Raw genomic sequence first — 23,725 nt, 5'->3', positions numbered from 1 at the left:
TCAGTTTGTGAACTGACATGGCGTTATCGCAAAAACCACGTAAGCCTATCGCAACACGTTTTATATGTCGGAACAAGTATATCACCCCACACTTCAACCTCTAGAAGTATAGAAAACTCATATGCAACACAATTAACATGTTGTGCAAATGCTTGAAAATTGTGGATACAAAATGTATTTCTTCATTGTCCAAGCCCCCAAGGCATTTTCATGGAATCATAATTTGACACTCCACATCAGAAATTCCCAGAGGTGGGCCAGCCCTCACACTCTCTATATATAGCCATGGCCTCCACCGCCCACTACCATCAAACCACCTTCTTCTTCCTCCACACTCCCCAAACCATCGCCATCGGAGCGTCCCCCTCCCCCTCTTTCTTTGCTCCCCGTTGGAAACCACGCATCTTTTCCTCCCGCCGCTCTTCCGTGCCATGACGAACCACGCCGCCTTCGCTGCCGAGGACGCGGTCACCGCCGTGCCGCCGCCGGCGCAGGCGGGTCGCCATTTCTCGTCGTTTCCGCCGCGGAGGGCGCGCGACTGCAGGAAGGCTACCCTGGGCCGCATGGACCTGGCCGCCTCCGGGGTGCTCAGGGGCGGGTCGCTGCTGGACTCCATGAAGGCCTCCTCGCCGCGCCATGCCAAGTTCGCCGCCGGCGCCGACCACGAGGACTGGATGGTAAAGTTGAGACGCACCTCTCCGTGGCTACGTCTTGGTCCCTCTCACCATCTCCTGAAACTAAGAATTAATGGTGGGCTGAATCGCAGGAGAAGCACCCGTCGGCACTAGAGTGGATCGAGGCCGTGGTGGCGGCGGCCAAGGGGAAGCAGATCGTGATGTTCCTGGACTACGACGGCACCCTGTCGCCGATCGTCGAGGACCCAGACAGCGCCGTCATGACCGAAGAGGTTAGTTTCTTTTTCCTCTCTCTGTTCACAAGCTAGCTCGGTCGCCCCCATGTTATTAATTCTTACCGCGCGGTTAATATTTGTATTGACTCATTGCAGATGAGAGACGCGGTGAGGAGCGTGGCCCAGCATTTCCCGACAGCCATCGTGAGTGGGAGATCCAGAGACAAGGTACATTCCACTGCCCACCAAATACTGGTGTTGCTTTACATTTTTGTTGCCGTAAAAGAAGCAATTTTTTCTCCGGGCCCCTTCCCTTGCAACACCATGAAGCTGTAAATGGAATCTTCCAGGTTTCCCTTTTGCAATGTTTCCGCGTGATTTTATTTTACCCTTGGGCGCGTAGCAGGAGGGACCCTTTGCTTGTTGTTCTTTTTCCTAGTGCTAAATGTGTCCCTTCTCTAGCTTATTTCTGCCTCCATTCCAAAATAACTGCTGCAGCTTGGTCTAAATGTAGATACATCTAGATAAATTTTTATCATAGATAGATCCATATCTTGATAAAATTGTGATATACTTATTTTGTACCAGAGCGAATAATTTCACTGAACTTATGGCCATGGTTTACACACACCAGGTGCTCAACTTTGTGAAGCTAGAGGAGCTGTACTACGCCGGGAGCCATGGCATGGACATCAAGGGCCCCACCACAGTGTCCAACCACAAGGCAAAGGTCAGTTTGGTTAGTCACCATCTCTTTCTGACTTTCTCTCTAGTCTTTTGTCTTGACTTATTCTCTCTCTCTATGGTCTGCCCTTTTCTTCACGACATCACTTGTGAAAAAGACTTTTCCTTGGTCATGATTTGCACACTTTTTTTTGTATTAAATAGTTTGATGATTTAGAGGCTGTTTGATTTGTCTCTGCAGGCTGACGAAGTTCTGTGCCAGCCGGCGACTGAGTTCCTGCCTATCATTCAGGAGGTATATAGACTGCTTGAGATCATTATTTGTCTTCCTGCCAATTAATCAACCTTGAAAACTGCCCATACTACTTCTAGAGTATTACGACATATATACTTAAAACATGTGGAGTAAAATACTCAAAGCAAAATACTGTGCGATTTGCTTACATGTTTTCCTGTCATATATTTATGTATGTTCAGGTGTATGAGACGCTGACCGCCAAGATGGAGGCCATCCCAGGCGCCATGGTGGAGAACAACAAGTTCTGCCTCTCTGTGCACTTCCGCTGTGTTGACGAGGAGGTGACATACCGAAAATACAAATGTACACGTTTTGATCGCATAATTAACTTTGCCTAACTTCAGCTTATTCATGTAGGAATGGGATGCTCTAGGCAAGGAAGTGAGAGCGGTGCTCGAGGGCTACCCAGATCTCCGCCTCACCAAGGGGAGAAAGGTCCTGGAGATCCGTCCCTCCATCAAGTGGGACAAGGGCAATGCCCTTGAGTTCTTGCTTGAGTCTCTCGGTGAGTGATTCGTCGCATACTACATCAGCAGAAAAAATGTAGTTGTCCATGTTACGTTACTTGCTTTTCATAACTTTATTTTTTGAGATAGCAATTATTACTTTATTGCTATGTTTATTATTAAGTGGTGGTGTCAATAAAGTATTTTGTTTGGACTTTTTTCTTGAAGGCTATGCAGGACGTGGTGATGTTTTCCCGATTTACATCGGAGATGATCGCACTGACGAGGACGCATTCAAGGTAGGTGTAGTGCCCGTGTGCATAAATCATCTTCGCTTTTGCACTACCGCTACTTGGAAGAAAAGCAGATCTATGAGCCATGAACTGATGCTTTTATATCCTTTTGCCAAAAATGAAACTATAGGTGCTGCGCAACATGGGGCAGGGCATCGGGATCCTTGTGACCAAGTTTGCAAAGGAGACCACCGCATCCTACTCTCTGCGAGAGCCTGCAGAGGTACATTACTATAAACACAAATATGTGCTTACCAGGATATGTTAATAATACTATGCATGCATGTGTGGAATGTAGTAGGCATGCCTATTCTCGTGGACTGTCTAGGTAGCATGTATCATAATTCATAAAGCAACTATAGGTTGTACTCACTGTGTATGCGCAGTAGAGGTACTAGTTAGGTGCAGGCCATATATATGCTCTCGAACTGCTTCTCCTAAAGTTGATTGTCGGAATGAAAAAAAAGCAATGCAAATCTAGATGATGTCAATTTTATTGTAGCCATAGGTTTTAAAATGTAATAAGTGTTCGGTGACTTAGTACAAACTTTCTACCGACCTAGTATTAAATCTTTGATATTTGTTATAGATCGAAGAAGTTCATGTCTATAACCTTGGTCACTTATATTGTGTTGTTTGACCATGCAGGTGAAAGACTTCCTGGGTAAGCTGGTGATGAGCACCGGGACAAAGGGCTAGTACCTAATTCATCATCAACCATCTGATAGCTCGAAATGGAGAGCAAGCTATATAATTAAGCTAGATTAAGTCTTGTTTCCTTGTTGGACTTTGCGTTTTTGCTGTTGTGTTAACTAGTAGTAGAAGAATGCATGTGTGTGTGTGTGTGTGTGTGTGTGTGTGTGTGTGTGTGTGTGTGTGTGTGTTGGGATCGACCACGATCCAGATCGATCGAGCGCGGTGACCCCTAGGCCTTGGCTCTGAAGGTTTCTATTACTGTATCCTTCTGGCGAGGTTCTTGTAATTATCCTTTCCTAGCTATGACAGAAATGGGAGTGACAAAGTAGCCCCCATTTTTCTCACTTAAATCGTTTCTTTTGCGTGCTCCTCAACTTGTGTTGTTATTCATCTGATGAACTAATTAAGTTATTGTTATGCCAGTATATGCATCATGCCATCATCACTGTGTAGAATATATGCTTAGTACAAATTATACTGTGGTTGTCGGAAACGCACATATGGGATCGATCCATCCTGCATTCAGGTGTGAGAAGTCAGAACTACGCACCTTGAGATCAATGCATGCAGGCCGGCGGCAGGCGGGCCGGTGCTAGCATGCGACCGATTACCCGAGAAGACGGATCGACCTCGCATGAAACGCAACTCGCGCTCTCCTTCTCGGTCCATGAAAGAGACGGCTGCTATGCGTGCGTAGATCGGTAGATGCATCATCAATGGCGTGGTTGCAAAACGTACGTTTCCATGGATGGAAAAGGGCCTGATCGACGGAGAATCGGAGCAGTAGGTGCTACATGGATCGCACCATGTTTCCACGAGTTCCGATGGGTGGAAACGGCAAGGATCCACATGCACATGGTGGGGTGGCTGAGCTTTTCTGGTCATGGCGAGCTCTGCTCTGCGACGAGAGGGACCGGACAGAGACGACGGGCAGCAGATCGCAGCTGAGAGCCTGAGACAGTGCCGATGCCGATGCCCGGGCACCGGAGGGGCGCTTCGATCTGTCCCGGCATGTTCCGGCCTGGCGACAAAAGCCTTCCCCTGCAGGGCTGCTGCAGCGTCTCATTAACTTCGGCGATCGGCCGGTGCAGGAAAGCTATGGCTGCTGCGGCCAAGCTTCCATGGATCGAGCGCAGCAGCCGGCTCATCTCTTGGGAGTACCGGCCGGTACGGCGGTACCACACTACTACTGCTCCTCGGCTCTTGCACACTATACACATGCAGCACCGACCTATACATCTACATCTACCTCTCGTCTCCTTGTCTTAATTTTGCGATCAAACTGTGGGCTTCTACGACAGTAGATCTTCGCGACAACTTGATCGTGGGACTAGTCTAGCTAGCTAGCTAGGGGCCGGCCGGTGTGTGTGGCAACGACCAATTAAATTTTAATTGTATGACAGTATGAGAGCAGTGAGATGGTGTGGTCGCTGTTAAATTCTGTTAATGCAGAATAAGCCCATGAAAAATACTACTATGAGCTAGTTCAAACTAAATTAATTCGCTAAAAGAATTTTATAACTAACCAAGTTACGGTTAATTTTGACTACGAAGTGGGCTCAATCGGGCGCCGCTGTCCATCCCTTCATTCCGCCGAGCGCTCGCGTTACTCCACCGCCGCACCGGAGATTCCTCCGGCGATTCCGTTGGAGATTTCGCGAGATGGCTCCTCAGGAGAGGGAGGGACTTCCCACGCGCCCGGATCGCCTTCGGGAGTCGTCTCACGGACGCGAGACCCTCCGCCGTGCGAGGTGCGGGGTCGCTTGGATGGGGAAGCGGCGGCGCTCCTTGTCCCTGTCGGCGAAGCTGGCCTTGGCGGCGTAGCTTTTCGCGTGCCTGGAGCCGATCGGGAGGCGCCCGGGGATGCGAGACCGAGTGAGCTGTCTGCGGCGGCTCCTCCGTTTTCCTCCTCCAGGTCTGTTAGCTCTGATGGTTTGCTCGATTTTTCTAGTGGGTTGGGGCTCTCTTCTAGTACATCGGAGGCCATTGATGGGACTATGAAGCTTCGGCGTGCTGTGACGCCTTTATCCTGTGATCGAGTTTGGGATGTTCATGATGAGGCTTCGGATCCTGATGACGCTTTTAGAACACGAAGCTCCCCCGTTAAACTTGGGGATTTTGTGAATTTTGGGGAGTATCATTGCAAAGGGAGTTTGTCTTCTTCGGTTGTTCGTGGTGGGTTGGAGGATGTTGGGATTGTTGTGCTTTCATCTTTTGCTCCTCCTGGGCGTCCGAAGGCCTTATCCCGGGTTATGGTGCCAGTTCATGATAAATTCAGCTTGGATGTTAAAAAGGAATTGTTGGCACAGTCTTGGGAGCAGTCTTCAGAGCAAGCGGTGCCTTGTGCTGGTGAAGATTTGAGGGTTCCTCCAGTTGGGAATGGAGATTTTAGGCCGCATTTGGATGATTTCCCCCCGCTCGCCATCAGGCAACCATTGCTAACTCCAGTGGCCCCGTCTGATTTCATGCCTAGGGATTCGACAGCTTTCCCTTCTCCATGCTGGTCTGCCCCTCTGGGGGAGAGATGTGCTACTCTTCGTCCTTCAACCATCATGGTTGGCCGGACTGCGTGTCCGCTGATGCCGGTGACGAGGTCTGATTTTCTGATGGTGAAATCTCCTTTTATTCCTCTCCAGGAAAGTGACGTGGTAGTAGCTGGTGGGCCATCTTCTCCTTTGGGCCCGTGGGAGCAAAGTCAAGCATGGGAGGCCCCGAAAAGGAATATTCCAACAGGGTGGTTTTGGATGCTGAAAGGATCCAATAACTTTAACCTTGGGTTCCCTGCTCGTCGTGGTGAAGTGCATCGCTTTGGCTCGACTGCTAGATCTATCAAATTGCTTCCACCCCCGGGTCCCTTGCTCAAATCCTTTGCCCAAGTGGTTGCTGAGACGATGAATCGTGGCCGTGATCAGTTTCGTGGGAGTGATGGGGGTCATCAAGATTATAGGAAAAGGAGTGCTGAGAGATCTCGTGAGGATGATAGGGAGTGGGACGAACAAGATCGTCGCCGTCGGGAAGATCTGCGTCTGGAAGATGACCTGCGTGGCAAGCTGGATCGGGATATAGGAAGGAAGAGCTATCAGGACCGGCGTTTCCAGGGTGATGGATATGATAGGCGGCCTGACTTTGGAGGGGATTGTGGCCGTGATGATATGAGGTATGATTCCCGTGACTTCTATGATAGAGATCGAGGTCGGGGAGATTACGGTTATGGTGGTCGTGATTTCTCCCCGTGGCATGAAGAGTACAATCAGCGGAGAAACAACCCCCAGATGCCACCTCCTAAAGGGGTCAAATGCTTTCGGTGTGGTGATGAGGGGCATTACCAGGCGTCCTGTACGAAGAATCTCATCTGTTACAATTGCAAAAAAGAGGGGCATGTCACTGCGGGATGTCCGGACCTTCTGAAGGCTAGGGAGCTTAAGATTTTCGGCTTTGGGGTGCCAGGGCAAGGGTTTTATGCCCTGGATGTGGAGGAAGCTGTTCCTGTTGATGCTAAGAAAGGAGTTGGGGCTATAATTAAAGTTCTCTCCGGGGATCACTCTGTTGATGTGCTTGATAAGGAATTGACCTACTGGGTAGATGATAAGTGGGAATGGAATGTGAAGATGGTTGCTGAGGATGAATACTTTACTTCCTTTCCGTCTGCTGGTGCTTTGCGTATTTGCATGCGCGGTGGTGAGACAACGACTCCTCTGTGTAAACTGCGTGTTAAGCTAAGGGAGTCTGATCTTGCACCAGGCGCTTCTTCGATGCTGCAATCAACTTGGGTTAAGGTTTTTGATGTGCCAACTCATGCTAGGAATGAGTCTGATCTGAAAGAGATTTCTAGGACTTTTGGTCGACCAAGAACAGTTGATGCTAAAACCTTGTCTGGCTTCGGCCCTATCCGTGTTCAGGTTGATTGTAAAGATCCTGCGAAGCTAAGGGGCAGAATTGAAATTTTCCTCAACAAGGCTGGTTTCAAATTTCGCATTGAAGCTGAAGGCATTGTTTGGGATTTTTTCTGATAAGCCTAAGCCTAATCATCCTGGGGAGCAAAGAGATCCTGGTGCTGGGGGGGCTTCTGATGATAGCACTGAAGACACTTGGGACAGGCATAGGAAGCAGAATAAGGACAAGCCGGAAGCTTCTGGGTCAAAGCATGAGGGGAGTACCTCGTATAAGCAAAACCAGATGTTGGATCATTATGATTCATGTTTCTCTCCTGTTGATCAGGCTGATATCTTGGTGGGAGGCAATATTGCATTGGGTCCGGATGGCGATGCTGCTGACTCTAATCCTAAGTTTGAACAACCTGCTAGTGATGATGATGATGATGATATGCAAAAGAGTGGTCAGGATTTGTCAGGGGATATTAGTGATGATTCCTCTAAGGGAGATGCTTACAGTGACGACGATGATGATGATTATCCTCCTAGACCTAAGGCCTCTTCCGTTGGACCAATGCAAAAGATAGGAACCCAATCAGTTTACTCAGGTTCTGATGGCAGGGACATGATGTCTTGGAATTCGGCTAATGCAAAAGCTACGGCTATGTCTGCTGATATTATGGAAGAAATCAATGATGACCAAACTCTGAAATGTACTCCGGAGGAGGATGTTTTTGACAAAGACTTTGGAAGTAGGGAGCTGGAAGACATTGCTGAGGGAGATGATGGTAAATCTCAGAATGAGGGGCAATGGTGTGTTGCTGAGAGAAAAGGGAGTAAGAGATGCAAGACTATCCCAGTTCAGGTGGAGAAAAAGAGCAACAGGGTTCTAGACACCGGTTTGTCTATTACTGAGAAAGCTGTAAAACTGGTTGCGGCTCGTAATTTGGAGACGTCAGGTATTCCTTCGAAAAACTCTTATAATTTTGCCATTTTAAATTCTGTTTCTCCGGAGTATTTGGAAAAAGTTGCTAGTGATAGTGGTGTTGCTTTCAATCCTTCTCTTGGTTCTCCTACACATCGAATTTCTATTTTGCAAGCTCATGAGTTAGTGCAGGCAAAATTGGCTGAAGCGGCTTTTAAGCTCCAGAAAGAACTTGAAGCTAGAAAACCTAAAGAAAACAATGGGAGAGACCACCGTGTGTCTAAAAGGGAGTCTTCTAAAGCTGTTCAGTTTGAAGCAAGGGTGACTAGAAGCAAAACTAAAACGTGTTTTCTAGATGAGGGGAGCATCAGACAAGAGGGAGTTAAAGGGAGTGACCAAGAGGCCAAGATGAGGAGGAAAAACTCTAGAAATAAATGAGAGCGTATATTTGGAATTTTAGAGGCTTTGGGAGTAAAGTCAGGAAGAGACAACTTAGGGAGTATGCTAGACTAGAGCAGATTGATATTATTGGTCTTCAAGAAACCATGAGAAGTGATTTCTCGGTGGATGAGTTAAATGGGCTTACTGATAAGCCCTTTATTTGGCATTGGTTAGCTGCCTCTGGTAGATCAGGGGGTATTTTGCTGGGAGTCGACGCAGATAAATATGATGTTTTGGCAAAAGAATGCGGATCCTTCTATGTGAGTTTATCTTTACTTCAGAGGGATGTGAATGTGAAGTGGGAGTGTCTTGTGGTGTATGGTCCAGCTCATCATGATGCTTCCGAGATGTTCCTCAGAGACCTGGATACTAAGCTGTGTAGAACTAATTTGCCAATTCTGCTAGCTGGTGACTTCAACTTGATTAGATCGCCTGCTGATAAAAACAATGATAATATTGATGTGCCTCTCATGTCCTTGTTCAATGATTTTATTGCTCACCACCAATTGAAGGAGTTAAGGAGTTCTGGCAGTAAGTACACCTGGTCTAATAAGCAGATATCTCCGACTATGTGTGTTTTGGATCGTGTTTTGGTCTCTACTGAGTGGGAGTTTCTGTTCCCGTTGGCTACTGTCAAGGTGGATACTCGTATTGGATCAGATCATTCGCCCTTGCTTGCTTCTGATGTTGGTATCTCTAGTATAAAGACTAATCGTTTCTACCTGGAAAAACAATGGTTTACTATGCCAGATTTTAGGGAGTTTGTGGCGTCTAAATGGATCAATGCTTTGTTATCATATACAGGCGATGGTACTGCAATTTATTGTTGGCACCATTGTTCTACTTTGCTCAGGAAAGCTTTGCGGGGTTGGGGAGCTAATGTTAATGCAGATATTAAAAAGCAGAAAATAGACTTGCTGTGTAAAATCAAAGACATTGATAGCATTGCAGATGCTGTGGGTTTGTCTGCTAATCATTGGAAAATTAGGTATGACCTGGAACACCAGCTTGAGGAAGTTCTTGCGTGGGAGGAAGCTTATTGGAGTCAGCGTGCTCATATCCAATGGCTCAATGAGGGTGATTCTAACACGGCCTTTTTCCACTCCTTTGCTAATGGGCGTAGGCGTAAGTGCGCTATCTTCTCTTTGATGGGAGATGATGGCGAAGTGTTTGAGGGAGCTCAGCTTCATGACCATATTTATAGTTTTTATAAGAAGCTTTTCAGTCGTGACCAAGGAGGGGGTTTGCGCCTACAAGAATCTATCTGGTCAGGGGATCAGGTGGTCTCCCCTGAGGACAATCTTCTTCTTACCAGGCCTTTTTCCATGGAGGAAATATGTGGGGTTATTTCTGAAATGAAGCTAAACACTGCTCCCGGCCCGGATGGTTTCCCCGTTTTATTCTTCAAGAAATGTTGGGGGCTTCTAAAATTCTTGGTTAAAGGTATTCTTGATGATCTGTTTCATGGTAGAGGGAGTATTGGTCGTATCAACTATGGAGTTTTGTCTCTGATCCCAAAAGTACAAGGTGCCACAAGCTTGAAGCAGTACAGACCTATTGCGGTTCTGAATGTGATTTTTCGAGCTGTTACTAAAGTCTTTGCTGCTAGGTTGGCTCCAGTTGCTCATTCTGTCATTAATCCTTGTCAGACCGGATTCATCAAAGGGCGTCAGATATATGACGGGGTAGTTGTTATTGAGGAGGTCCTCCATGATCTGAGGGTAAAAAAAGCCTCGGGGATTATTCTGAAACTTGACTTTGAGAAAGCCTACGATAGGGTAGATTGGGAGTTTATGGAGGAGGTTCTCAGGCTTAAAGGGTTTCATCATAGCTGGGTATCTTGGGTCATGAAGACTGTGAGGAATGGGCACTTGGCTATTAATATTAATGGTGAGCAAGGTCCCTTTTTCTGTTCCTCTAGGGGAGTTAGACAAGGGGATCCCTTGTCTCCTCTCCTGTTTGACTTTGTGGTGGAGGCCCTGGCTGCTATCATTGATAAAGCTAGGTTGGCTGGTCATTTGTCTGGGTTAGCTTCTGATCTGGTTGATGGTGGAGTTAACCTTTTGCAATATGCCGATGATACAATCATCTTGCTTGGCAAAACTGATTCCAATGTTCTGCATCTTAAGTTCTTGCTATATTGCTTTGAAAGTATGTCAGGCATGAAGATTAATTATCATAAAAGTGAGGTGTTTGTGCTCGGGTGTGATGTGGCGGAGCAGGAGAGAATTGCTAATCTTTTCAACTGTAAGCTTGGTCGTTTGCCTATGGTTTACCTTGGCATGCCCATTGGGGAGTACAAACTGAATAATGACCAGTTCCTTCCTCTTGTATCAAAAACTACTAAGAAGATGGATCCCTGGCAGGGCAAGCTGATGTCCTCTGCAGCAAGGTTGACGTTATCTAATGCCTGCCTTGCAAATCTGCCTATGTTCCAAATGGGGTTTTATTTGCTTGGGGAGGGTGTGCATGGGGAGCTTGACAAGGTCAGAGGCAGGTTCTTTTGGGAGGGCTGTTCTCAGGATTTCAAGTACCATATGATGAAATGGGAGAATGTGTGTAGGCCTAAGGATTTTGGCGGCTTAGGTATTATCAATACTAGATACATGAATATAGCTTTGCTATTGAAATGGATCTGGAAGCTTTTTAATGGTCCTCAAGATCTTCCTTGGGTTCAGATTATTAACAAGAAGTATTTGAAGCATGGGGAGTCGATTCTAATGAACTCTTCCAAGGGTTCTCAGTTTTGGAATGGCCTGCAAAGTGTCAAGCAATGGTTCGTCTTTGGAGCGGTTCATGTTGTGGGGGATGGCAAGCGTACTCGGTTTTGGCATGATGTCTGGGTTGGAAAAGTTCCACTTCGTGTGGCTTTTCCTTCTTTATTTTGGGCCGCCTCTGAAAACGAGTCGTCAGTTGCAGCCAACTACTGCTTGGTTTCTCATTCTTGGGATGTCAAATTCAAGCGAACTTTTGGAGCTGCTGATGTGTTGCATTGGGAAGAACTCGAGATGCTGCTTGATCCGGTTTTTCTTTCTGACCAAAAAGATACTATTAGATGGGCGTTCGAAAAAGATGTCTAGTACTCGACCAAGTCCATGTACAGATGGTTAGCCTTCAGGGGGGTTTCTGACCCTTTTCTTCAGAGGACATGGAAACTGAAGATTCCTGCTAAAATTAAGTTTTTCCTTTGGCAAGTGATCCATGATAGATTGCCGACTCGGGAGCAAATTCTTATTCGTCATGGCAATACTTCTGGGAAATGTCCTACATGTGATGGGTTGGAGAGCATCAATCACCTCTTGTTTTGTTGCCCGCAAGCTGCTTTTGTTTGGTCCATATTTGCCTCTGTTGTTGGGTGGCCGGCGGGTCCTAGCTGTGTGATGGAACTTCTTGCTATCTCTAAACAAAATGATGGATCTAAATTTGATTTTGTCTGGGTGGGAGCTTCTGCTGTGTTGTGGGCGTTGTGGAACACTCGCAATAAACTGATCTTTGAAGGAAAAATCCTAAAGCAACCTATTGATGTATTCTTCCTGATTTTTTCTTATTTGCAGTCATGGAGACCTCTCTGGTCAGGCAGCCTGTTGGAGGTGATCGATTGGGTCGTTGCAAGATGCAGGAAGAAGATTAAAAGATTCCGGAGGTGTGTAGTTCATGGGTGATGGAGGTCCATAGTTACAAGTTTGTTGACAAAAAGATGAGATGTGAACTTCAGGGAGTTTTGGATGCTTTGAAGCTTGTGGGAGTACTTCATGTTCTGGGAGTTTTCAGACTGCGATGGTTTTGGGCTTCCTTTTCGTCCAGGCGGCGCTTTCCCTTCGTTTGTCTTCTTGGTGCCTGTGTGTGGTAAAGTGCGTTATAGGTTCTAGTAGGTGTGCTGGGGAGTTTCTGCCTGCTTGCATCGCGGTTGCTTCTTTTAGTTGTGTGTAACCCCAGATTGTACTTTTGAACTATGTCTGTTCTTTTTGCTTAATGATAAGCAGGGCGATAAAGCCTATTTTCTAAAAATATTCCGATATCGAGACATGTACGTTTTGTCGTCGTTGGTCGGCATTGATGCACTTGCAAGTTGGGACATTCCCAGATTTCGTGTTCCTATTCGATCTCTAATTACGGAGTAGCTAGAAACAGTAGGGGAACACCAAATCACCTCGTCACCGAATCTCCCTACAGCCCTACACGACATATATCAGCGAGAATAAGCTAAGGGTGTGTTTGGTAGGTCGGTTCACTACAGATTGTCTTTCTCAACTGAGATATGCTCACCCTATACAAGTTGACCTCAGATTTTGCCATGTGTTTGGTGGGTCGGGTGGGTTCAACCATGCTGGGCTAAGAAGCTGTTTGGTGCTCAGCGATGGGTTCAACCATGCTGAGGTCCTATTTTTACACAAAGACCCCTGAAAAGAAAACGGAAAAGCAATCGGGTCCCTGTATATAAAAAAACAAAAGCAATCGGGTCCCCGGCCGGCTGTGGCGGCGCTGGCCCCTGGCTGTGGCCGTGGCCGTTCCCGTAGCAGAGCTGGCCCTTGGCTGTGGTCAGAGCTCGTCAGTGCCCTGGGGGCGGCGGAGCCCGTCCGTGGCCTGTGGGCGGCGGAGCTCGTCCGTACCCTGGGGGCGGCGGAGCCCGTCCGTGGCCTGTGGGCGGCGGAGCTCGTCCGTGCCCTCGGGGGCGGCGGAGCCCGTCCGTGGCCTCGTGGACGGCGGAGCTCGTCCGTGCCTCGGGGGCGGCGGAGCCCGTCCGTGGCCTCGTGCGCGGCGGAGCCCATCCGTGGCCTCGTGCGCGGCGGAGCTTGGCCTGGGCACTCGAATCGCCCGGGAAACCGTCCGTGCGGCAGAGCTGCCCGTGGCCTGTGCCGGCGGGAGGGAGTCCGCAGGGCGGGACGGCGCTGGCGGGAGGGAGTCCGCAGGGCGGGTCGTCGCCGCCGGGAGGGAGGCCGCAGGGCGGGACGGCGCCGGAGGGAGGAAGGCGGGCTAGAGGCTGACGGGAGAGAAGGAGAGGGGGGAAATGAGAGGAAGAAAAGATGGGGGTGAGGGTCTGGGGGTGGAGCTGGTGTCTGCACAGTGTTTTGCGGGGGCGAGTTGAGCCAGGCCGGGTTGTGAAGCTCGATTTCTGCTTCTCAACTCAGCCTGGCTGAGAGCCGTTTTTCGTATTGGTTGGGCACTGCTGAGATGGCCGAGCCGGGCTAACAAACAGAAAATAGTTAGTTGGGCTAGGCTGAGGTGAGAATATCTGAGACCGGCCGGACTACCAAACACACCCTAAGTACCTAGCTAGAGCATACAAGCATCTTTCCAAACTTGCTTTTCTTTTAAGGGCATCTCCAAGGTTGCGACGCATTTCGGACGTTGAAAATGTCCGCGCGTGTCCGTTTGCGTCGGCTCAAATGGTCGAAATCGACTGCGCGTCTGTTTGCGTCGGAGGTGGATCCAGCGGCACGACTTTTCGATTTTGCATTTTTTAAACATGAAAACATAATTTACATAGTAAAAGAAAGGAAAATAAAAACCCTAAAACGCATGCGCCTACTGGTTCTCGTCGTCGCTGTCGATCACGACGAGCTCCGGTACCACTCACGTCCAGTTGGTAAGCGGCGGAACATATGCCGGTGCCACCGGCAGTGGTGGAGGTGGAGCAGCCCAGGCCGATGGTGGTGCGTGAGGTGGACCAACCCAGGCCGGTCGTGGAGGTAGAGCAGCCCACTCCGGTGGAGGAGGTTGAGCAGCCCACGCCGGTGGTGGAGCTGGAGGCCCCCACGGGTTGTACGGAGGAGGTGGAGGCGGCGGTTGCACTAGTTGGGTGGCCGAGTCCTGGAGCGCCAGTCGTAGGGCCTCTTCCTCCGTGAGGCCCGGCGGCATGATGCCGGTGGCGTACCGGGGCAGCGGCGGCTGCACCAGTCGGTCCACCTCCGAGACGAGGACGTCGAGCCTAGCGATCTCGTCGTCCGTCATGTTGTCCGGGTACTCGAACTTCCGGCCCTCCGCCATGGCCAACTGTCATTCCTGGAAAATGCACGCGACATAGTCGTCGGTGTCATCCTTGGCCTCCTCGTTGTGGTACGCCAGCGCCTCGTTGTAGTCCTCATCGTCGTCGTCCCTGTGGTCGTCGTTGTCGCCGTCGTCGTCGTCGTTGTCCTGTGCAGGCGCCGACGCATGCCGTATTCGATGATGAGGCGCTGGTGGACGGTCAAAGGGGAAGTCCCTGTCGCCGAGGAAGCCCGCCCTCCTCCTCGGAACCTTCTCGGTCTCGCGAAAGGTGCGCCAGGTGTCGAAGTCGATGGCGTAGGCGGGATCGGCGCGGAGGTCCCGCGGCAGGTACTGATACGCCTCCGACGTATCGATAATTTCTTATGTTCCATGCCACATTATTGATGATATCTACATGTTTTATGCACACTTTATGTCATATTCGTGCATTTTCTGGAACTAACCTATTAACAAGATGCCGAAGTGCCGATTCGTTTTTTGCTGTTTTTGGTTTCAGAAATCCTAGTAAGGAAATATTCTCGGAATTGGACGAAATCAACGCCCAGGGTCCTATTTTGCCACGAAGCTTCCAGAAGACCGAAGAGTCAACGAAGTGGGGCCACGAGGCGGCCAGACCACAGGGCGGCGCGGCCCAGGTCTTGGCCGCGCGGCCCTGTCATCTGGGCCCCTCGTGACGCCCCTTGACCTGCCCTTCCGCCTACAAATAGCCTTCGTCGCGAAACCCCCAGTACCGAGAGCCACGATACGGAAAACCTTCCAGAGACGCCGCCGCCGCCAATCCCATCTCGGGGGATTCAGGAGATCGCCTCCGGCACCCTGCCGGAGAGGGGAATCATCTCCCGGAGGACTCTACGCCGCCATGGTCACCTCCGGAGTGATGTGTGAGTAGTCTACCCCTGGACTATGGGTCCATAGCAGTAGCTAGATGGTTGTCTTCTCCCCATTGTGCTTAATTGTCGGGTCTTGTGAGCTGCCGAACATGATCAAGATCATCTATCTGTAATTCTATATGTTGTGTTTGTTGGGATCCGATGAATAGAGAATACCATGTTATGTTGATTATCAATTTATATCTATGTGTTGTTTATGATCTTGCATGCTCTCCGTTACTAGTAGATGCTCTGGCCAAGTAGATGCTTGTAACTCCAAGAGGGAGTATTTATGCTCGATAGTGGGTTCATGTCTCCGTGAATCTGGGGGAGTGACAGAAACCTCTAAGATTATGGATGTGCTGTTGCCACTAGGGATAAAACATTGGTGCTATGTTCGAGGATGTAGTTACTGATTACATTACGCGCAATACTTAATGCAATTGTCTGTTGTTAGCAACTTAATACTGGAAGGGGTTCAGATGATAACCTGAAGGTGGCCTTTTTAGACATAGATGCATGCTGGATAGCGGTCTATGTACTTTGTCGTAATGCCCAATTAAATCTCACTATACTCATCATAATATGTATGTGCATGGTCATGCCCTCTTTATTTGTCAATTGCCCAACTGTAATTTGTTCACCCAACATGCTGTTTATCTTATGGGAGAGACACCTCTAGTGAACTGTGGACCCCGGTCCAATTCTCTTTACTGAAATACAATCTACTGCAATACTCGTTCTACTGTTTTCTGCAAACAATCATCATCCACACTATACATCTAATCCTTTGTTACAGCAAGCCGGTGAGATTGACAACCTCGCTGTTTCGTTGGGGCAAAGTACTTGGTTTGTGTTGTGCAGGTTCCACGTTGGCGCCGGAATCCCTGGTATTGCGCCGCACTACATCTCGCCGCCATCAACCTTCAACGTGCTTCTTGGCTCCTACTGGTTCGATAAACCTTGGTTTCATACTGAGGGAAAACTTGCCGCTGTACGCATCACACCTTCCTCTTGGGGTTCCCAACGGACGCGTGCTGTACGCGTATCCGGTACCGCCGCCTTCGCCGGATCTCGGCGCTCCTATATGGCTCGCGCGCAGGCACGGGCGGGACGGGCACCCGAAGGTAGCTCAGCCGCCAGTCGACAAGCATGTGTACGTCCCCCTAGCCATCGCACGGCGTCCAGTTCGCTTGCATCAGCCGCGCCACGCTGACAGGCAGCGGCACCGTGTGCGGCCGCTCCGCCTTCTTGGTGCCGCTATCGGACGCCTCGAAGTCATTCTTCTTCTTCCCCATGATGTTGCGGCGGCGGTGGTGGGAGTGGAGATGTGGGCGATGGCAAGAACGATGCCGATCGACTTTTAAAGCCGGTCACGCGCGGGAAACGATGCGATTGAATGCGGCGCAGAAGCCCAGCCGTCACCCGCCAGTGCGCGCAGAAGAGGCAACCGCGACATAATGGCGAAGGCTGCGACGCAGACGCGGAAGCGCTGACCGCGAAAGCAATCGCCGCGAAAGCGATCCCCACGATACAGGCTTGCTTCCAGGCGGGCCCGGTGGAAAAGCGAACGGTCACTAGGGCGTCCACGCAACGTCCGATGCGACACATTCCAGGCGCAAATATGCGTCGGATTTACGTCGCTGCGGATGGCACGGTCATTATGCGTCGTCCCGCTGGAGCATATCCATATGCATTGTCGACCCGGACGGATGCAAACGGTCGCTCCGCATCCATTTGCGTTGCCCCGTTGGAGATGCCCTTAGGCCCCCTTTTGACCCAAACGAGCGAGACATCGATATGGGCATCGCGTCATCGCGGCATGGATGAGATGCACCTCCCTTCCATATGCAAATTAGTTTCTCTCTGATCCATAATAAATATCAAGGCCAAAGCCTCGACATTTAAATTTAAACTATATTATTGACACTTATTATGCAGCGGAGGGTAGATTCTCCTTATGTTTCATCGAAATTTCTGACCCCGGCCCAAATTATGAAGCGGAGGTTAGATTCTCCCTCCTGTTTCATTGAAAGTTCTGACCCCAAATTAGCTTAACTTAAACATACAATCGGGGCAAAGACATGAAGTACAACAGCTAGATTCTCCTTCCTGTTTGCATCGCATGTGATGTGGTGAATCGGCAAATGCGAAAGAGATGGATGAACCAATGCATGGTGTGGGGGTAGCACAATCCCTCTTTATGGCAGCCTAGCTCGTACTAGAAATGCTCCATGCCTTAACGTGCAAGAAGAAGCACACTAGCGGACAAGAAGGCCACTATGTGATGTGTGCGTAAAGACATTTTAGCAACTGTGTCCCGTTTGCAAAAGTTGGACAGGCTACGAGTTAGTTGGACTCCACTTGAATGTTCATGCGTCCGGGCTTTCCCCGTAAAGTCTTTCGTATATTCCTTGGTCCCAAAAACTGCACTTAGGGTATCTTCAACCGGGCGACCCAAATAGACGCGCTGGACCGTCCGTTTTGGGCCGTTTGGGTGGCCGCGCGGACACCCGGACAGCGCCCCGCGTCCGCGTGTCCGTTTGAGTCGCACGCAGCAGCCACCCATTTGGCCATTTGGCATATTTCTTTGAGAAATAGGCCATCTGGCCACACATACTTATAAATAGTATCTAACAAATATAGAATAATATCTAACAATTATAGAATAATATTAAATAGCATAAAATAATATCAAATAAAATGTTGCATGATGAAGAAATGAAATGTGCCATAGTTCGAACAAATATAAAAATTACAAATTGAGATTGTCAACTCAATTTGGGCGCTCTAGGATCTCCTTCTGCATCTTCTCGAACCAAGCTCTCTTCGCCTCGCTCATGTTGGTCAACTCGGCGTTCATGATCAGGTTGTCCTCGGCTTGCCGTTTGAGCTCAACTTCCTTCGCCTTCAACTCCACCTCTTGGGCCCTTGCCATTGCTATGAGCTCAATTTCTCTCTCTTTGAGCTCAATTTCTCTAGCTTTGGTCTTGGCCTTGACCTCTTCAATCTCAAGCTTCTTCTTTTGGACATCGAAGTAGTTTTTCCTGTCCTCATCTTTCTCCCGGCGCCTTCTCTTATCCCTCTTGTCCGTGGACACCTCTCTGTCGGCATGCATCTCCTTCAAAGTGCCAAACAATAGCATGGACGAGGCATCACGCTTCATGTCAGCTTTGGTTGCCTTGTGGCCGCGAGGACGACTTGCACGAGAAGCGAAGCTACCGCAAGGCTGCCCACCATCAAGGTCAATGACCGTGGGATCTTTGGCGATCTTGTTGCCAGTCAAGGTCGCCATGTACCCGTGGTACCCCTCCTGGAACTTGGGGGTGCCATGGAGTTCCTTCCAACAATGAGGGAAGGCAAAGGTCTTTTCTCCATTGTTGGCTTTGTACCATTCCAAAGCTTGCTACACCTAGAGAAAATCAAGACAACAATGATAAACATATGTGCAAACATTGGATGACTAAGTTGAGGTTAAGAATCATACCAAGTCCTTCACACCCATGCCACTAACGGGGATCCGCTTCACGTGATCATACGCCGCCTGGAACTTGTTTCATTCCGTTTGAATTGCTCCCCACCTCTTTTGGAGCGATGTCTCGCTGCGGTCGCTCTCAAATGGCTCCTGTCCGTATTTGCGATGTTCATGGAAGTAATCATAGATCCGGCGCCAGAATGCGGTCCCCTTCTACTCGGCACCCGTCAATGCATCTTGCCCGATGGTCAACCATCCATCGACGAGCACCTTGACCTCCTTCTCCGTGTAGTTTCTGGTTCTTTTGCTTACGCGGCGACCTCGAGCATGTGCAGCTGCGGCTTGCGTGAGCTCCTGAGCGAACAACGGCTCCTCCTCGATGTTAATGCTGCTGGGACAGGCAGTGCTGTCCTACTGTGTGTCAATGGGAGGTGGCTGGGGAGCCTGCTCGGTTGAAGCATAGGGCATGGTGGTCGGCATTGTCTGCATGTAGGACGGAGGGGCCTGCACGGTGGACGGTGCCTGCATCGGAGGCGGCACGCGCTCGGCCGACAAATCGTCGAGCAGGTTGCGCGCTCAGGCCATCGCTGCTGATCCCATGTGATTGGGGCCTTTGGAGTTCGCTAGCGCACGGTTCAGGTCAATGGACGAAGGAGACGGCCCCGTGAAGGACTCGCCCACCTCCGGTGACCCATCCCGTGACGGGTACGCGTACCGCGCCGACTGCGCCCCCAATTCGTGCGCGCCGGGCGTGTACCCAAACGGGGCAGTCGGCTGGGATGTCGACCATGGAGGAAGGGGCCGGGTCAGGGATGAGGCCGAGCTCCCCCCCGAGGTCGTGCCGGCGCCCGGGAGGATCAAGTGCTGAGCGAGCGCTGCGTGGCCGTAAAAGAGCATGGCATGCTCTTGCATGACGTTCGCCTTCGCCTCCGTCTTGAGTTGGAGGAGCTACTCCGCCGCCCGCTACCGCTCCTCCGCGGCAGCGACATCCCTCTTCCGTTGCTCGACCGCCCTGCGGCACTCGCCCCGCTTCTTGCTCTCGATCTTCCTCTGCTCCGCGGTGAGGTCGGGCTTCGCCTTCTTCGTCGCCTGCCCGGGCTCCACGACCACCGGAGCGTCCAGTTCAGGAGCCTTCGACACGGGAGGAGCGGCAACGGCCGCGAGCTAGCTGTGCCTCGTGTCCGATGGTGGCGGTGCTGGCGGTGGCGGTGGCAGTCGCTTCGTCGGCCATCTCTAGGTTTTGGGAGTGGAGTGGAGTGTTTCTGTTTTGGGAGATAGACAGGCGGGCCAGGGGCGGACAAGGGGAGGACGCGAGCGACCAGCATTCGGCGTCCGCGGCCACGCAAACTCGTCCCAGATTTGGGCCGGGTTTGGGTCGTCCCGGACGCCGTGGCCATCTGTTTTAGGGATGGGTCCGCGCGCTGGGCCGCGTTTTTGTCCGGTTCGACCCATCCGGACGCGCGGGCGCGGTTTGGGTCGCCCCGTTGGAGATGCCCTTAGCTCGTGTAAAAATCCCATCCGAGTGAAAAAAAAATTTGGGCTTGTTATATCTCAAGTAGCTGAGGATTAAATTAACTCTCAACCGAGGCCTACACTGTGGATTTTGATTACGATTTGTGCATTTATGAGCTTATAAGTTGGATTTCAATTGACATTTTTTTTCAGTTGTAGGTGCTATTGCAACAAGAAAAGATACCTCGGGGAGTCGGGGGTTGAGAACTTGACTGAGAACTAATTTAATTCTAAGATTCCATTAGATCACTTGACTGAGATCGAACTAATTTAGTTCTTGTTCAATCGAGAATTAGTCACAATCAAACAAAAATCCCTCAACGGCTGCATGTCAGTGACACGTGATAAGGGCATCTCCAACGCCTCCGACCCAAACGGACGTGTTGGAGCGTCCGTTTTTGGTTGTTTGGGTCGCTGTCCGGAGACGCGGACAGAACAGAACGTCCGTGCCTTTTTTTGATCCCAACGCACAGAAGACCCAAATTCCTATTCTCTAGTACTAGCTGCCATGAACCAGCCCGGCGAGCTCCGCCGCGCCCGTGCTCGCTGCATCCCGGCAGGCCGCGCCCCAGCGACCTCCGCCCCCGCCCGTGCCGCCCCCCGCGCGTGCAAGCTCCGTGGTAGGCCGCGCCCCGACGAGCTCGCCCCAGGCCGCTGCGCTCCGTCGCGGCGCCCTCGCCCGTGCTCGCGGCCAGAGAGGTGCGGCACGGCGAGCGCCCGCAGGCCCGGACGGCGCGGCCGAGAGGTGCTTTGCGGCGAGTGCTTAGGCCAGGACGGCGCGGCAGAGGAGAGCCCCCGCGCGGCCTGGACGGCGCGCCCGTGGCCGGAGCGAGCCCTGCGCGGCGTGGCGAGGCCGGCGACGGCGCAGCCGTGGCGAGCGCTGCCCAAGCTCGACGCGGGCGCGGCCGAGCGAGGAGACACGGGCGCGGCCGGAGTGAGGGCGGCGCGGGGCGGCGCGCGCCGTGGCCGGAGCGAGGAGGCGCGGCGTGGCGAGGTCGGAGCGAGGAGGCGCGGGCGCGGCCGGAGTGAGGAGGCGCGGGGCGGCCGGAGCGAGGAGACGCGGGCGGCGGCGCGGCCTGTGCGAGGGCGGCGCGGGTCGCGGCCGTGGCGTGCAAGGGCGGCGCGGGGCCGTGGGGCGCGGGCCGTGCGAGGGCGGCGCGGGGCGCGGCTGTGGGGCGCGGGCCGCGGCCTGCGCGGGCGGCCTGGGCGGGCGGCGCGGCCTCGCCGGCGCTGGGCGCGGACTGGGCGGCACGGGCGCGGCCGCGAGGGCGGCCTGGCTCCGCTCGATCTCCCTCCCCGCCGCCGCAGCTGCTCTGGCCCGCTCGCTCTCGCCCACCGGCACGCCCCGCGCCGGAGGCGCCGCGCCCGCTGCGGCGGCTGACCCGCTCCACGCCGCGCGTCGCCCCGCCTGCCACGCCGCGCTGCAGCTGCTCCTCTGCGCTTGCTCGCGCGCTGCTCCGCCCGCAGCGCTGCTGCCTCTTGCAACTGCAAAGCCCTTTCACGAGCACGCGGTGGTGTGGCGAGCGGCCGCCACCCTGCAGTTCACCATCGACGAGCTTTGCCGTCGGAGTTTTTTTTGAAGCAGCAACTTCCGGCATGGATGAAAAAAAGTGAGGAGTCGGCGATGGGGTGCGGCCGGCGTGGGCGACGGCGGCAGTTGGCCAGGCCAGCCAAAATCCGGTGGCTATTCCGGTCATCTCCATGGGAAAAAGAGGACAGAGGTGAGAGAACATGTGGGGCCATGTGGAAAAAAACGGACGTCCCGAGCTGTCCCGAGCCATCCGGACAGACGCAAAGTTCGCCCAGATTTGGGGCAGGTTTGGGTCGCCCCGGACTTAAATGGCCGTCCGTTTTGCATTTGGGTCTGCGCGTTGGGACGCGTTTTTACCCAAACGGACGAAAGTGGTCTCCGTTTTTGGGTTTGCGTCTCCACGTTGGAGATGCCCTAATACCATGTGTACAGTATCACTACAGGAAACTATATATGCATGGAGCGTTTCATTTGAGCCAATGGCGACCACAGGTTTTGCACCTAACAACTAATGGTTTATAAGGTGGTGGTGGTGGGGGTGATTGATGATCGGTGTCATGCGTGGAAAGACGACGAGTGCAATTGCCCATGCTTTGTGCCAAAAGTAAAGAACAATTAAAATTGTGTGTGCCTTAGCTAGGGTTGCATAAACAAGGAACCGACAGACACTGGCCTGGTTGGAATAATTGGAGGCATAAGAGGGAATGCCTGGGAGCCAACCACTTAACCTCAAACAAGTGGGAAAAGCAAGTCCACTTTCCAAGTGCACGTCTTGATATTTTCAAACGGTTGGTGTACATGCTTGCATGGTCGGCAACGCATAACATATTGCTGAAGTGAAGGCCACTTGTAGTGAACCAGTGAATCTTTATATGTAGGAACCCCAACCGTAATATTTTTAAGCATGTCACGAATCAGGGCTACAAAGGGCGACCACATTCAGAGTCACAGGGGCCGGTGGTCGAGTCAGTGACAGTGTGCTTGCGTTGTTAGCTCGTGTTAAAAGGAAGAGTTTCTCGAAATTTTGACACAAAGGACCACCTGTCTCAGTGAATTGTCAAAAAAACCATCTGTGAACAGAATTGACAAAAAAAGACCACCTTCGTTGTGGCAGAACAGCCCCCCAGGCAACACGTGAAAGATGCCGCCGTAGCAGCTGGCGGCAGAGCTTGCCGCCGCCCCATGTGGCGGCACGTTAGCTGCTAGGGTCGCCGTCAGGAGCCGTCGAGCCACGGTGGGCCCTGCCGCCCCCGCCTGTGGCGGCAAGGTGACGTGGCAGGGTGCCGCCACGGCCCCTGGTGGCATGTCCGTCCTTCCAGCTAGTGCTCGATCAAGGATGCTGGGTTGTTCCTTACGTACGCATGTGCTAGCATGCTGATTAACCTTTACAGAACTTGGTTGTTCTTTGCTTGTTGATGACGCGTAAAGCACACGTCCGTTGGGAACCCCAAGAGGAAGGTGTGATGCGTACTGCAGCAAGTTTTTCCTCCGTAAGAAACCAAGGTTATCGAACCAGTAGGAATCAAGGAGCACGTGAAGGTTGTTGGTGACGGAGTGTAGTGCGGCGCAACACCAGGGATTCCGGCACCAACGTGAAACCTGCACAACACAATCAAAGTATTTTGCCCCAACGTAACAGTGAGGTTGTCAATCTCACAGGCTTGCTATAAACAAAGGATTAGATGTATAGTGTGGAAGATGATGTTTGCGAAGAACAGTAAGAACAAGTATTGCAGTAGATTGTATTCGATGTAAAAGAATGGACCGGGGTCCACAGTTCACTAGTGGTGTCTCTCCAATAAGAAATAGCATGTTGGGTGAACAAATTACAGTTGGGCAATTGAC

General features: G+C 51.5%; 1 protein-coding gene across 3 annotated transcripts in view; it reads left to right on the top strand.

Annotated features, from left to right (window-relative positions):
* The first annotated feature begins 322 nt into the window (after nucleotides 1-322).
* The window catches only part of LOC127332580 (trehalose 6-phosphate phosphatase RA3), a 256,056-nt gene continuing 232,653 nt past the window's right edge, over nucleotides 323-23,725 (top strand). Inside the window, exons 1-10 of one of the 3 annotated variants that reach the window (XM_051358896.2) lie at nucleotides 323-677; nucleotides 767-907; nucleotides 1,007-1,078; nucleotides 1,485-1,580; nucleotides 1,776-1,829; nucleotides 2,012-2,113; nucleotides 2,190-2,337; nucleotides 2,507-2,577; nucleotides 2,702-2,794; nucleotides 3,220-3,617. In XM_051358896.2, the coding sequence (XP_051214856.1) occupies nucleotides 432-677; nucleotides 767-907; nucleotides 1,007-1,078; nucleotides 1,485-1,580; nucleotides 1,776-1,829; nucleotides 2,012-2,113; nucleotides 2,190-2,337; nucleotides 2,507-2,577; nucleotides 2,702-2,794; nucleotides 3,220-3,270 (1,074 nt within the window). In that variant the 5' untranslated portion in view covers nucleotides 323-431 and the 3' untranslated portion in view covers nucleotides 3,271-3,617. Of the gene's footprint in view, nucleotides 678-766; nucleotides 908-1,006; nucleotides 1,079-1,484; nucleotides 1,590-1,775; nucleotides 1,830-2,011; nucleotides 2,114-2,189; nucleotides 2,338-2,506; nucleotides 2,578-2,701; nucleotides 2,795-3,219; nucleotides 3,618-23,725 lie in introns of those variants that run through there. The other 2 variants (XM_051358895.2, XM_071826009.1) reach the window with 2 other exon arrangements.

This window comes from Lolium perenne, chromosome 2 (assembly GCF_019359855.2).
Source record: "Lolium perenne isolate Kyuss_39 chromosome 2, Kyuss_2.0, whole genome shotgun sequence".
NCBI classification, from domain to species: Eukaryota; Viridiplantae; Streptophyta; class Magnoliopsida; order Poales; family Poaceae; genus Lolium; species Lolium perenne.
The sequence above is the reverse complement of the archived record's forward strand: the minus strand, read 5'-3'. Positions and strand labels throughout refer to the sequence as shown.